This window comes from Scyliorhinus torazame, chromosome 3 (genome assembly GCF_047496885.1).
Source record: "Scyliorhinus torazame isolate Kashiwa2021f chromosome 3, sScyTor2.1, whole genome shotgun sequence".
Classification (NCBI taxonomy): Eukaryota; Metazoa; Chordata; class Chondrichthyes; order Carcharhiniformes; family Scyliorhinidae; genus Scyliorhinus; species Scyliorhinus torazame.
In genome coordinates this window covers 65,586,927-65,603,087 of record NC_092709.1, presented here as the reverse complement: position 1 = coordinate 65,603,087, position 16,161 = coordinate 65,586,927, and the positions used below count along the sequence as shown (strand labels likewise).

Here is a 16,161-nt window from a genome sequence, read left to right as displayed (position 1 = left end):
ATGGATAGAATAGAATGCTTGAAAGAAAATGGACTTACCATTAAAAAGCAGATAGTTATCAAGAGAAATGTTTAAACTTTTTATTAGCTGAAGAAAGTAAGGTCTCCGGTTTCCAGAAGTTACCAACATTGGAGGGAGAGAAAATAATACTAACATTTCAATTGAATTTAGGATTTGGATGTTTCATTAAACTAGGTCAGTCGATAACAAATGTCAAATCGTAAGCATGGGAACAAAGTAAAGGAGTAGCTGTTGGATGGAACAGTTGTGTAAATGCTGATCAGTAAATAGATTTGGGAATTGTTGAAAACTTATCACAGTGAAAAAGACAAATTAGGTACAGTGTTGAACAAACAGAGAGTCAGAATAGAAAACAAAAATTGGGTTATGATACTGAAGTGGTTGAAGTCTATGTGAATTTTAGAGTATAGGTTCATCAAAGACCTTTCAGTGCTGTACATTCTTTCAGCTTAACCAGACCATGCTGGTTTTTACGCTTCACTCGAGCCTCCTCCCATTCCTCGTCATCTAATCTCAATCAGCACAACTCTGTATTCCCTTCTCCCTCATATGCTTGTTGCACTTGCATGTTGGCTTTCGATGACTTATGAACAAGAGCATCCTGGTCCCTTTGGACATCAGCACGTTCCATCTCTCCTCATTTAAGAAATGTTCTGGATATCTGTTTTCCTGCCAAAGTGGATAACTTCACATTTTTCCATATGATATTCCATCTGCTATGTTCTTGCACACTCCATTTGTCTGTCTAAATCTCCTTGAAACCCCGTTGTATCTTCCTCACAACTTGCATTCCCACCAGGTTTTGTCATTAAACCTGGAAATATTACATTTGGTCCAAATCATTGATATAAGGCGTGATTGTACGGCCTCTTGTGCCTAACTTGGGATGTGATGAGGCTGTTAAATCTTTCAAGAGGTCTTTTGTGAGATGTGCGACGCTCGGGGCTCCTTGCAGGATCTAACGAGATCTGTGAGGTGTCGCAATCTGGATCTTGCCCTCACTGGGTGCAATCCAGATTTGCACATTTCAGTGAACAGCGGGAGTGCCAGGATTCCACCCTGCCCAGAGCCCGACCACCTAGGGACCTCCAATGGCCGTGGAGACCCTCCTAGGTGCCATTGTGTGGACCGGTGCTGAATGGCGCCACAGCGACCTTGCAATTATATTTTTTAAAAATAAACTCTTGAAGTGGGAATTCATACAAAATGATTTTGTACAAAGGGAACCAAACATAGAATGGTTACCAAGGAGCAATACTGAAGCAAACGATGCAAATGGTTTCCAAAGGAAGTTGTTTTGGTTTGTGGAAATAGCAGGTTTTGAGAGTTGTAAGGGAAGTTTAGGCATGTGGGCAGCCCATAAAGACCAAATGGCATTGTCTTACTGTATATTTATTGAAGAGTGAGTCTTTCATTTCAAGACTTTATGAAAAAAATGTCAGATTTGATCCTTTTCATAATTAGCTGAAAATGAATTTTGACAATAATAGCTAATAAATATTTTATTAACTTTGCAGGATTTGGAAATTGTTTATTCTTATCTTCATGGAATGGAAGCATTGTCCAATTTGAGGGAACACCAGCTGAGGTAAGAGTGAAGCTATTTAGAAAATACAGAATATGTAAATATTTTAATCATCAACCCCCCCCGCACGCACGCCACAAATCAAATTTGATCTTTTCCAAACGTAGAAAATCATACAAGTCCCCCAGCCAGGCTGTCACTCCTGGTGGCGTGTCTGTCCTTCAATTTAACAAAATCCTCCACCGGGTGATTAGAGAAGCAAAAGCTATAACGTCAGCATTTTTTCCCTCCACCAGCTCCGGCACCCCAAAGATTGCCACCATTGAGTCTGGCCTGACCTCCACCCCTATAATTTTGGATAATGTCTCAAACACCACTTTCCAGTACCGTACCAGCTTCTCACACCCCCAGAACATGTGCACGTGGTTCGCCGGCCCTCGCCCACATTTTCCTCACACGTCAACCACCCCACGAAAGAACCCGCTTATTCGTGCTCGAGTCATGTGCACTCTGCCTATAGTCTTAAACTGGATCAGGCTCGTCTGTGCACAAGAAGAAATAGCATTCACCCTATGCATAGCCTCGCACCACAGACCCCAATCTATTTCTCTCCCCCCAGCTCCTCCTCCCACTTGCTCTTAATCCTCATTACTTGCTCCCTAAGTAACCTGTATATGGCTCCAATCCTGTCCTTTCCAGGCTCATCTGGAAGCAGCAATTGCTCCAGCAGAATATACCCCGGCAACTTGGGAAACGCCCTCCACTCTTTTCTTACGAAGCCCAGTACCTGCATGTACCTAAACTCATTCCCTCCTGGAAACTCAAACCTTTCCCATGGCTCATCTAAACCCGCAAATTGCCCTTCCAGGTACAGATACCTCACCTCCTTCAGCCCCACTCCCTTCCACCTTTTATACATCCCATCTATCTCCCTTGGCTTAAACCCGTGGCTCCCACACAATGGTGTCAACACTGACATCCCCTCTAATTTAGAGTGCCTTCTCAGTTGGTTCCATTGCTTGACAGTTGATTGGCCCACCCTGTGTACTTCCCTGGGGCAAACGGTCGAGGGGCTGTCACCAATTCACCTATCCTGCACATCTTTGTGGTGTGAGGGCGAAACCCACGCAAACACTGGGAGAATGTGCAAACTCCAGATGGACAGTGACCCAGAGCTGGGATCAAAACTGGGATCTCGGTGCCGTAAGGCAATAGTGCTAACCACTGCGCTGCCCACCACCTCTACGTTTACTGCCCCGTAGTGGTGTACCAGGTTCGGTAATGCCAAACCCCCTTTTTGTCTCTGCCTCTGCAGCAGGGCCTTCTTTACCTTTTGCACCTTCCCCACCCATACAAACTCTGAGATTATTGAAGCAGGTGGTGTGGGGTGGGGGGGTGGGGGGGGGGGGGGGGGGGGGGGGGGGGGGCGGGGGGGCAACGACAGGGGTTGGGCACTGTGGACAGGCCTGTTGTGAAGATTAGAATGGCACAGGCCTCACATGTTTCAGGTGTGAAATGTTTTACTGGTGAATATTCCCCCTAGCTATGAATAGTGACCTCACCAGCATCCACTCAGTACTCCTGAAACTTCTTGATCCTCCGTGGTCTAATGCTGCATCGCGGTGTGTCCCCAGAATGCACATAACAGGTGGAGGCAGCCTGCTGCCTTCGTGCCCTGTGCCTTTGCTGCCATTGACGGTCATCTTCTGAGGGCCTGGAATCTGAGTGCCCCAGACGACTTGCCTGTAAAACAGTTGTTGCCGTTTCACCCTGTTCTGCCTGCTGCCCTTAAGATGCACTGGTAGGGCAGCACGGTCGCGCAGTGGTTAGTGCTGCAGCCTCACGCCGCCGAGGTCCCAGGTTCGATCCCGGCTCTGGGTCACTGTCCGTGTGGAGTTTGCACATTCTCCCTGTGTTTGCGGGGGTTTCGCCCACTCAACCCAAAAATGTGCAGTTTAGGTGGATTGGTCATGCTAAATTGCCCCTTAATTGGAAAAAGAAATAATTGGGTACTCTAAATTTATTTTTTAAAAAGATGCACTGGTGTCAGGTGAGGGGGATTCAGAAGGACTGGAATACCGTCTTGAGTCTCCTTGGTGTAAGGCCCAGGGATGGACTCCAGCTATTCCTCCTCCTGAGGGTGTCCATTGGGCCCTGGGTGACTCCATGGGACAAAGGGGCAGCTGGAGTGTGCTCTAGAATCCTCAGTCATCTGGCACTGCCCGTCCTGGAAGTCCCCTATTGTCTGCACCAAGGTGTCAAAGCTCTTAGTGATGGTCCTCTGTGACTGGTCTAAGATCTGGAGTCCCTCGGCAATATCCACCTATGTCTGGGACATGTCCCTCAGCGAATGGGACCTGATGACAAGGCCCTCAGTCATGGTTATCAGAGACTCAGCCATACCTTGGACACCATCACTCATGGCTCAGATGTCATGCTCCAGGTTTTCCACTGCGGTCGCCAGCCTAGCAGTCTTGGCCTGGGTGCTGCGCTATGCCAGTACTATTTCCCTTTTGGACTCCTCCAATCGGCCTTGCAGTTGCAGGATTGTCACTGACACCTCCTCCTGAATCTCTCGCCTCTGGCTTATCATCTGTAGCAACTCCGGCAGAACCTTGCCCAGAGGCTTGGCATCTGGCTAGGGCCCAGCTGAGTTCTGGGATCCAGCAGACCACTGACTGCTGTCTCCTTTGGATGTTCTTGCTCCACCTGATGTGCATGTGTGGTTCTCACCAGATAGTGACCCAAGAGCCTGTCTGCTAATGTCGCCCACCGAGGTGTGTTTTTCTGCGATGGTGGAAGGTGCGGGTAATAGCTGTGAAGCATTGTTGGTGTTCTCCTCGGAGCTCTCCTCTGAGATAGGCTCTTGGGTGGCAGGGGGGCAGTGTCTCCGGATGACTCGGCCTCGTCAGATGATGATCCTGCAAAACAATGGACATGGGTTCAGTGAAAGGGAAGGATAATTGTCTGGGACATCAACCACTCACTTGAGATAGGTCATCTGGATGAAGGGGCAGTGGATCCTCACTTCTCTGGCACAGGCCAACCTCACTGTCGGTCACTGCCCTCTCGGGCAACCCAACGATCTCCAGGGCCCTTACATCATCGGGGGTGAGGACACTAATCTCTGCGATTACACTCCCTGTCTTCTCCCTCTCCTTCCTATTATCAACTTTCTTCTCCTGTGAGGGCAAAGAGAGGATATGGTGAGTCGCATGTTTAATGATTCAGGGGGCTATAGCAGGTGGCATGAATGGGCACTGTGCCTAGACATTAAGGGGCTGTGATGGTGAGTGCCGTGGAATTCTGAGGAACAAGCTTGGAGGTCGAATCCTGGGAAGGTACGTGGTGTCAGCCAGTGAATTGGTTTGTAGGTATGCAGGTGGGCGTGGTGTTGGGATTTGAAGGGTGGGTGGCAGGTGGGACTGATGCCAGGAAGAGAGAGGTGGTAACTTGCCTTTATAGATGCAGGAGGTCGTTCATCTTCTTCTGACATTGTAAGGTTTTCCTCCTGGTCATGCTGCCTGCACTAACTGCAGCTGCCAGTATCTTGCAGGTGGCATTTGCCACTGTGCTGCTGGTACTCCTGCACCCTCATGGGGTACAGGGGGCCCTGCCTTCTCATCCACAGCGTCCAGAAGCCTGGCCAGGTCGGCATCCACAAATTGGAGAGCAGGTCTCCGCGCTGCCATCTCCTGGCTTGACTGGGAGTGGTGCTGAGGGACCGTTTAAATGATGCTCCCCCTTGTTAGTTACAAGCAGCTGAGGGGTAATTCAGGTGAATCAGACCCCTGGTGACTCGGGCACGGTGAGTTTCGTGTGGGGCCTCGTTTTTTTGCACTAAGTGCAGGTGAATACTGATTTTGATCCCGCCATTTCAGTTGGCGCAAATCACCCCTTGAATTCTGCCCAAAAATACACTTGCCCATTTTTCGGGTGAATGGCGTCCAGAGTGTTGATTTCTAATCACAACTTTACTGTCCCTTAACGGGATTGGTTTGTCTAGCATGTACGTGGAATGGAATCGTAGTAGTCTTTCTCAGATGATTGTCCAATCCTCTTTTTTTCAAGGCCTTAATTGAATCTGCCTCCATCACACAATTAGGCACTGTAATCCAAATCTTAAAACACTTGTTATTTCTATTTTACCTCATATCTTCACATTCAGAGCATCAGCTCTTTCTGAGGTTTTCTTGTTAATTACTCAAGTAACCGCAGTAACTGCAATACTTATTCATCTCCAGTTCCACAAACACAATCTCAACAAGAGACAGCAATTGACCTGTACTTTCTCTAATTGAATTGGTGTATACAGAAACTCACTAAATGCAGATAATTTGATTGTTTTAGTCTCCAAAATGTTTTACTTGGGTTGGGCTTTTCGAAATCATTTCATTATTTAAATTTTCTGCACGCGCACTCCTTGTGTCTCTTCATTGCCTCACACAACTGATCTTTTTATATGAGGTTTGTATTTCAACATTAACTTTGTCTTGGTGATCAGACAGCACCTCTCTCTTCTCCCTTTTCCACCCCAAAAGACCTTGCTTATCCCAAAAAAAGATGTGTACCTGAAAATTAAATTGTCTTTTCTTAAATGCTGATTTACTTGCTGTGTATTTTCATAACCGTCTGGCTTTAACTCTAAAATTAAATATTATTTTCCTATTTGGTAATTATAATATAGTAAATAATGAAATGTTTATTTTGATAAATTTGCCCTACATTATATGGCAGAAAAATATTGAGTTTGTGTGATCAAAAATATATTTTTCTGTTTCAGACTAATGTGTGAAACTGTCAGGTATGAAAGACATGAAGCAAATGAAGTCCTATACTAGTAAGTCAAGGCATTTGTTTTTGGACTGTGCATGATTTTTAAGCTACAACCGTTTAACTTTATAATCCTGCTGTTCAGGGCCTCAAAGGAGCTTTGGCTGTATATTAAATAAGAAGTTCAGAAAACGTATTTGTCATCAGATAGTACTGTTTCTAAGAGTATTAGATTGGGTACAAGGAAATGCTACAAATATCAATTATACTGAAAGAATTCGCAAGATGCAGCAGTATTCTATATAAATAGTGTCCAGACCTTATGTTTAAAAAACCTTAACCCTCTTCTGTTGTTATTTCAAAAGTGGTTTTCTGAGTGTGACATTTTTAAATCTAAAATAATAATCTTTTTGTCTGCCTGGACTGCTTTGATTGCTCACTTTAAGGTGCATGTCTGCTGGTGGGTTTATTTGGGGTGTGGTGCCTGGTGCACACGGGGGTCACAAAAACTAGAGCATGTGAAGAATGTGTGGCGTCCAAAGGTTGGCAGGTGATTGCAGTGGCGGATTGTGAGGTTTGGTTGGAGAACAAAAGAAAGGGAAGGTAAGGGGAGCCTGATAAGAAAGTGTTCGAGGAGAGTGTTCCTGTAAGGGATGGGATTGATGGGAGAGATGAAAGAAATTTAATGGAATGTTATAGGAGGGGTGGATGAGATAATGAAATTGGTAAAATGTGGTAAAATAGCAAGAACAATTATTTTATACAACTTATTATTCAAAAGCTTTCTGCAAAAAAAATATGATTCACTGGATTTGAATGAAATGTTTTAGAAAAGCTGTGAGGTAAATTAAAAGAATAGAAGATGAATAGATTATAGAACGAAGAAGATGGGTTTCCAGTTTCCATTCAGACTAAAACTAATGGATATGTTATCGCACAAACTTCGATTCGGGGAAGGAGCAGTTAGAATGTGGCTACGAAATGTGGATCCTAAATAAGGACTTTGTCATGGATCAAGATTCAAAGTTAGGAAGCCATTTTCTTTGATGGTAGATAGCAAATGTAATTCTGTATGGATATTTGAAGCAGTAACGGGCAAATTTCACAGAATAAGTCTGTTTATTCCTTCAGAATCATAAACCTACTGTTCACGCGGGGGTTGTGGGTCTGTCCAGAAAATGGCAGACCGTGTTGTTTTGAAGGGAGTGTCTGCAGACTCCCTCATGTTTAAGTATTTATCAGCCAGAGAAGCGATAGTAGCCAAGATGAGAAAGGAAGGGTGGGATGCAACATAACCTTTAGAACACCAAAGAGAATGGATAAATGGGATAAAACGGGATAAAGTAAAGAAGATGGGCATCATGTTAGTAACTCAATTAGCAGGACTGATTGAGGAAGTAAATGCCTCCTCGGATGAAAAGGAGAAAGAAACCAAACAAATCAGTGAGCTGGAGGAGAAGATTGGGGAGTTAGAACAAGAGAATTACATGTTGAGGGTAAAGCAGAGGGAAAGGAGAACAGACCCCTCACCTCCATATGAGCCCGTGCAACTTGAGGCTACCGCTCCGCAACAGGACTGGGACACGAGGAATTACAATTCATTAATTGTTGATTTTGTACTTAAATCTTCTGTCAAATTGACAAAATTTCCTGGATAAGTTTGAACAAACCCTATGAATAGAATTGAAATGTTGAACATTTTCAATTGGTGATGGTATGGAGGCTGGCTCCGACCTGTGTGCATCATACATTTGAGCTGGCGAGATTGGATGCCACATTTGGGGGTGGGAAGAGAAGGGGCTGGAAGGAATAAGGGACCTGTTCATGGGCGGCCGGTTCATGGGTTTTTAGGAGCTGTTGGAGAAATTTGGGCTCTTGCGGTCTGACTCATTCAGATATCTGCAGGTCCGCAATTTTGCGAAGTGGATGTTTCCGGCATTGCCTGTAGTACCGCCACATCGCTAATGGAGAGGGTTCTTTTGTTCACAGGGTCGAAGGAGGGGAATACCTTGGTGGAGGGGTTCTATGGAAGGAATTTACAGAAAATGACACTACCGGGGTGGGGGGTTAAGGTCAAGTGGGAGGAGGAGTTGGACTTTTGTTGCAGGATGGGGTGTGGAGTGAGGCCTTGCGGAGGGTGAATGTCACGTCCCCGTGTGCGATGCTTGGCTTAATATAGCTTAAAGTAGTGTATCGGACTCATTTGACTAGGTCCAGAATGAGTAGTTTTTTTTGTGGGAGTAGAGGATAAGTGTGAGCACTGTGGGAGAGGTCTGGCTAATCATGTCCACATGTTCTGGTCGTGTGCTAAGCTTGTGGGGTTCTGGGTCTCCTTCTGAAACACTGTTGCAGGGAAAAAGTCAGCCTGAGTCAGAAGTTTGAATCGCAAGACAGGGTTTATGGTCTGAAGCTTCAGGGAGAACAGCGGGCCGACGTTAAAAGACAGCACGGTCCACACTGAACTCAAAATACATACAGAAAGGCTTTATCTTATATAGTACAGATTTCTTACAAGTTTTGGCGGCCTTTTGGGTTCATGCATATTTACAGGTTTACCCTGCAGACATGATTCTTGGCGGGCTTATTCATGAAGATTTTATCGTAGGTTAGTTTCAGTGGGCCATTACCAGTTCCCACTTCACAGCCCATTCATTCATGATTTCATTCATTCATAGTTTTTCGCGGGCTTCCTGGTTCTGACGTCAATACCATGCATTTTAATAGGATTTATTTAGGTTCACAATAGAGCTCCCTTTAACTAGATTAAATGGTGATGGCTTTTGGGTGGCGGTTGAGATATGTTCCGGGTTTCATAACGAGGTGTTAAATGCAGGCTTTGTATTGATTGTCTGTGCTTTTTCAGTGTGGTCTTTCTGTGCTACCCATCTGATTTAACCCTTTGCCTGCCTGTTTCTGATAGTGTCAGCCATGATTTATGGTCTTGATCCGTTGTCCCGAATTTTCCCCTTACAACACCATGTTGGCGATTCTGAAAATTGAACTGGGGCCCTGTCCCTTATTGGCCATATTTGGGGTGCCAGACCTGCTGGAGCTGCAGACAGGTGTGGGGGTTAATGTCCTGGCTTTCACCTCGCTATTTGCTCAGAGGCGAGTGCTGCTGGGGTGGAGGTCAGCTTCTCCACCCAGTGCTTCAGTGTGGCTGGGTGATCTGTAAGAGTTTCTATACCTACACGAGGGGAGCAATGGAGGGGTTGGCAGCCATTTATTTTGTATTTCAAAGAGCTGGTCACCGTTAGTTGTTTGCGGGGGTGAGGGGGAAATATGGAGATATTGTGTGGTTTGGTGTTATGTATAAAATGAAAAATGTTTGAAAATATTTCAGAAAAGTTTTAACTTTAAATGTGTCACTTCTGAGTCTCTATTAACCCTGCAGTTATCTTAGTTGTTATGATTAGATAATTGGGGTGTGTGTGGGGGGGGAGAGGGGGAGGGGCAGGCGGGCGGCATGTGGCACAGTGGTTAGCACTGGGACTGCGATGCTGAGGACCCGGGTTCGAATCCCGACCCTGGGTCACTGTCCGTCTGGAGTTTGCACATTCTCCCCACTTCTGAGTGGGTTTCACCCCCACTACCCAAAGATGTGCAGGTTAGGTGGATTGGCCACGCTAAATTGCCCCTTGGAAAAAAAATTCTAAATTTATATAAAAAAAGATTAGATAATTGTAACAGAGTTCAACATTATATATTGTGTTGGCCAGAAATAGCAGCAATACAATTGGGCAGCACGGTAGCACAAGTGGATAGCACTGTGACTTCACATCGCCAGGGTCCCAGGTTCGATTCCCTGCTGGGTCACTGTCTGTGCGGAGTCTGCACGTTCTCCCCGTGTCTGCGTGGGTTTCCTCCGGGTGCTCTGGTTTCCTCCCACAGTCCAAAGACGTGCAGGCTAGGTGGATTGGCCATTGCTAAATTGCCCTGAGTGACCAAAAAGGTTAGGAGGGGTTATTAGGTTACGGGGATAGGGTGGAAGTGAGGGCTTAAGTGGGTCGGTGCAGAGTCGATGGGCCGAATGGCCTCCTTCTGCACTGTATGTTCTAATACAATTGTCATAATATACACCAGTATATCATGGTGCAGACACACACTGATGGACACACAGTGGGACCAATCAACACACACAACACCGCAGCCAATCACCAGTTAGAGCACACGCACTATAAAGACAGGGGGCATCAGAGTTCCCTCTCATTCGAGCTGCAGCTAGCTAGGAGGACAGAGCTCACAGCCTGCAGCACAGACATTCACCATGTGCTGAATGCATCGACTGGTTAGGACAAGGCTAGTTAAAGCTAGTATCGTGTTAACCCACAGTCTGAGTATGTTTAAACAGTTCAATAAAACTATTCAATAAAATAGTGTTGCACTATTTCAAGTGTTGGTGACCTGTATGTGTTCCACGGATCCAGAACACCCAACACATCATGATACCAGGAGTTGAGGGATATTAGCACTTCTTAGACCTACTTGCAAGTGATCTGCCTTCCGCCAGCATTCTGTCATCCTGCAACATGGACAACATCAGCCCGCCGCCGCCGCTCCACATCGTCGGCAACCTCGGGGCCAACTGGAAGATATTCAAACAGCGCTTCCAGCTCTTCCTTAAGGCCACAGACAGGGAGGACACCTCGGATACCAGGAAGATTGCTCTCCTCTCCACGGCCGGAGACCATGCCATCCACATTTTCAATTCTCTCATCTTTGCTGATGATGAAGATAAAACAAAGTTCAAGACGGTCCTCCTCAAGTTTGACACTCACTGCAGCGTAGAGGTGAATGAAAGTTTCGAGCGCTACGTGTTCCAACAGCGTTTGCAGGGTAAGGATGAACCTTTCCAATCCTTTCTCACGCACCTCCGCATCCTTGCGCAGTCTTGCAGCTACGGGCCCACCTCCGACTCCATGATACGCGACCAGATCATTTTTGGTGTTCAGTCGGACCTCCTACGACAGCAGCTCCTCAAAGTAAAGCAGCTCACCCTAGCGACTGCCATTGACACCTGTGGCTTACACAAAAATGCCACGAGTGGGTATTCCTACATCCAAGCGGCTTAAAAGGCGCGGCAAGGTCCCCACGAGGCGGAACGGGTCCAAGTGATTGAGCAACTCCAGGGCCTCAGCCTGGATGAGGGCGGCCATTTCGCGGACTCCCGTGCTTGTGCACACCAAACGAGGGGACTGCGATGTCGGAGAACGTAATGCGCAGGCACGCACCACGCATGACCGCACCGCGTATGCGGGGTGGCGCGGCGAACGTGCTGACGCTACGACGTGCGGCAACTGTGGCTCCGCCCATTTAAAACGGCAATGCCCTGCCAAATCTCGACAATGCCTACGATGTGGCAGACTTGGCCACTATGCTGCCTTCTGCCGAGCAGCCCTGCCTGCCAATTCATATCGCTTCAGCCAGCCTCGCAGGAATGTCCGGGCAATTCAACCCACGGTCACCGAGTCCGATGCGGACCTCCCACACAGCAGTGACACCGAGGACCCGAAGGCGCCTTTTCGAGTCGGTGTCGTGACAAAAAACAGGCTGTCCCCGAAGCAAAGACACCAGCCGCTGTCGGTATACAGCATCGATCCAGACGATAAGTGGTGTGCCACCCTGACGATCAACCGGTCACAAATACAATTCCGCCTGGACACTGGTGCCTGACTTCCAAAGCCTTTGTGTCAAACCAGCCATCCTTCCATCCGCCTGCCAGCTATTCGATTATAATGGCAATGTCATTGCTGCTAGCGGCTCGTGCCAACTTGAAGTGACGCACAGGTCACGCAAAGCCATCCTTCCTTTTGAAATTGTGGTCTCCTCGAAAGCCTCCCTGCTTGGCGCGCAGGCATGCAAGCTGTTGAACCTAGTTCAGAGAGTTCACTCTCTCTCTCCTGATGACACATCTGCCTTTCAGGACACCGACTTCAGGGCGCAACTCAACGCCATCATCGACCAGCACCACGACGTCTTAGAAGGCATGGGCACGCTCCCATATACCGACAAGATCTTATTGAAACAGAATGCCATGCCTGTGGTGCAGGCACCTCGCAGGGTCCCAGCACCCCTTAAGGACCGCCTCAAGCAGCAGTTGCAGGACCTCCAGGACCAAGGAGTGATCTCCAGAGTCACGGAACCAACCAACTGGGTCAGTTCCATGGTATGTGTAAAAAAGCCTTCTGGCAAATTGAGAATTTGCATTGATCCCAAGGATCTGAATCGCAATATCATGAGGGAGCATTATCCAATTCCCAAGCACGAAGAGATCCCATGCGAGATGGCTCGCGCCAAGCTCTTCACCAAACTCGACGCCTCAAAAGGATTCTGGCAAATCCAGCTTGACAAATCCAGCAGGAAACTGTGTACATTAAATACCCCCTTTGGCAGATATTGTTACAACAGGATGCCGTTTGGGATCATATCTGCTTCAGAAGTGTTCCATAGGATCATGGAACAAATGATGGAAGGCATTGAATGTGTTCGCGTCTATGTCGATGACACAATCATTTGGTCCACCACCCCGCAGGAGCATGTCAGTCGCCTCCAGCGTGTGTTCAAACACGTACGTGAGCAGGGCCTACGCCTCAACAGGGCCAAATGCTCTTTTGGCCAGACGGAACTCAAGTTCCTCGGGGACCACATCTCCCAATTGGGTGTGCGGCCGGATGCGGACAAGGTGGCTGCTATCACAGCCATGCAAACACCAGAGGACAAGAAGGCGGTCCTCCGATTTCTGGGTATGGTCAATTTTTTAGAGAAATTGATCCCTAACCTCGCCTCTCGTACCACGGCTCTCAGGAACCTGGTCAGGAAGACGACAGACTTCCAATGGCTCCCTGCCCACGAGCGCGAATGGAGAGAACTCAAAACCAAACTGACCACGGCCGCGGTCTTAGCTTTCTTTGATCCAGCAAAGGCGACCACAATTTCGACTGATGCCAGTCAATCCGGCATTGGGGCAGTGCTCCTGCAACGCGATGAGGCCTCATCATGGGCCCCCGTTTCATATGCGTCACGCGCCATGACCCCCACGGAACAGCGCTACGCGCAGATAGAGAAGGGGTGCATGGGCCTTCTGACCGGTATGGTTAAGTTTCACGATTATGTGTACGGACTTCCTCAATTCACCATCGAGACCGACCATCGCCCGCTGGTCAATATAATACAGAAAGACTTGAACGACGTGACACCTCGCTTCCAGCATATTCTTCTCGAGCTCTGGCGATACGACTTCTAGCTGGTATACACCCCAGGCAAAGACCTCATCATTGCCGACACTCTCTCCAGGGCAGCCAACACTCCGTGTGACCCAGCGGGATTTGTCTGTCAGGTTGATGCCTATGTGGCCTTCGTGGCCTCCAATCTACCTGCCACGGATGAACGCCTTGTCCAAATTTGCCGCAAGACGGCGGCTGACCCTTTGCTACAGCATGTCATGCGCCACCTAACAGACGGGTGGCTCAAGGGCCAATGCCCTCAGTTCTATAATGTCAGAGATGATCTGGCGGTAGTAGACGGGGTTCTTCTGAAAGAGGACCGCATTGTCATCCCGTATAGCATGCGCCAGCTCGCCCTGGAACAGCTACACGAGGGCCATCTTGGCGTGGAAAAGTGCCGCCGACGGGCCTGAGAGGCAACATAGCCAACACAGTGCTCAACTGCCCCACTTGTCAGCGCTTCCAGCCGGCCCAACCACGTGAGACCCTGCAGCCCCATGAGTTGGTCACGTCACCTTGGACCAAGGTGGGCATCGACCTGTTCCACGTGCTGGGTCGAGACTATATCCTGATTGTGGATTATTTTTCAAATTACCCGGAGGTGATACGGTTGCAAGACATCACATCGTCTGCAGTCATCCGTGCCTGTAAGGACACCTTTGCTCGACACGGCATCCCACTCACGGTGATGTCGGACAATGGCCCCTGCTTCGCAAGCCATGAATGGTCCAACTTTGCCAGCCGTACAATTTTGCACATGTGCCATCCAGACCCCTGTACCCCCAATCCAACGGCAAAGCGGAGAAGGGCGTCCACATAGTCAAACGGCTCCTATGCAAGGCTGCCGATGCTGGGTCCAATTTCTACCTCGCCTTGCTGGCCTATCGCTCCACCCCACTAGCCTGTCGCCAGCCCAGCTGCTCATGAGTCGCACCCTGAAGACAACGGTGCTGTCCATTCATGTCCCAGACCTCGACCACGTTCGGGTCCTTCGACGGATGCAGCTGTCTTGTGCACAGCACAAGGCGGCTCATTACTCCCGTGCAGCTGATCTCCCTGCTCTGGCTCCAGATGACAACGTCTGCATCCATCTTCCGGATGGGGGCTGGTCTGCAACCACTGTGGTCCTTTGGCAGGTGGCCCCCCGCTCGTTCCTGGTTCGTCTAACAGATGGCTCCATTCTGCGCCGCAATCGACGTGCCTTACGTCTCGTTCCGTGCTCGCTACGTGATCCTCCGCTGTCGCCTCGCTCTCCTGCTGACCCTGCCATGGACTATGCAGAGATCCCGGTCAGTCTGCATCCTCCTCACTCTGACGCAGCCCAGCCTGCTCCTCAGCCGGCGGCTCCCGACCCACCCTTGAGGCGGTCAACCAGAATTCGTCGCCCACCTCAGAGACTTAATTTGTGAACTTTGTGGACTTATGGACTTTCTGATTTGTTCTGTTCTTCCGTTTAATCGTTTACATGGTTTGTATATAGTGTTCATCTCGTTATTCTTGTGACATACTGTTTTTCTGCACCAGGCACCTTCCCATGTAAATAGCTTAGTTCTCATGTACATAGTCCTGTAAATATTTCGCGCGCACGTAGTTGGGGACAGTCTCACCATACACTATTTATTGCCACACAGGTACATTTTTTAATAAAAGGGGGGATGTCATAATATACACCAGTATATCATGGTGCAGACACACACTGATGGACACAGTGGGACCAAGCAACACACACAACACCGCAGCCAATCACCAGTTAGAGCACACTCACTATAAAGATAGGGGGCATCAGAGTTCCCGCTCATTCGAGCTGCAGCTAGCTAGGAGGACAGAGCTCACAGCCTGCAGCACAGACATTCACCATGTGCTGAGTGCATCGACTGCTTAGGACAAGGCAAAGGTCTTTAGTTAAAGCTAGTATCGTGTTAACCCACAGTCAGAGTATGTTAAACAATTAATGATTCAATAAAATAGTGTTGCACTATTTCAAGTGTTCGTGACCTGTTTGTGTTCCACGGATCCAGAACACCCAACACATCAACAATCACTTTAGATTTCTGCACCTGGTAATGCAACTTAGTGTATGTATGTCATCTATGCCTGCAGCCGTGCACTAGACCTGTTATATAGAGATATAACTGAGACATCTTTCCTTTTTTAAAAAAATATGTTTTATTGACATTTTTTTCCCAAACAACAATTTTTCCCCTCTTACAAAGCAAACGCAACAATAACAATACAGAAATTTTTAACAATACACAAGGAACAAAACCCCATTATCTTTGACCTAAACTAAACCAACCCCCCCCCCCCCCCCCCCCCCCCCCCGGGTTGCTGCTGCTGGTCATCTGTCTTCCCTCTAACGTTCCCCTAGGTAGTCGAGAAATGGCTGCCACCGCTTGGTGAACCCTTGAGCCGATCCTCTCAGGGCAAACTTTATCTGCTCCAGTTTAATGAACCCCGCCATATCATTTACCCAGGCCTCCAGTCCGGGGGGTTTCGCCTCCTTCCACATGAGTAGGATCCTGCGCCGGGCTACTAGGGACGCAAAGGCCACAATGTCGGCCTCTTTCGCCTCCTGCACTCCCGGCTCTTCCGCAACTCCAAATAGAGCTAACCCCCAGC

At 48.1% G+C, this 16,161-nt stretch overlaps 1 protein-coding gene across 6 annotated transcripts in view; it reads left to right on the top strand.

Annotated features, from left to right (window-relative positions):
• Positions 1–1,541: 1,541 nt before the first annotated feature.
• Positions 1,542–16,161, top strand: part of rapgef2b (Rap guanine nucleotide exchange factor 2b) — a 508,586-nt gene continuing 493,966 nt past the window's right edge. For all 6 annotated transcript variants that reach the window (XM_072495765.1, XM_072495762.1, XM_072495767.1 and 3 more), the window contains exons 1-2: positions 1,542–1,609; positions 6,330–6,386. In XM_072495765.1, coding sequence (XP_072351866.1) covers positions 1,572–1,609; positions 6,330–6,386 — 95 coding nt within the window. In that variant the 5' untranslated portion in view covers positions 1,542–1,571. The remainder of the gene's footprint in view (positions 1,610–6,329; positions 6,387–16,161) is intronic.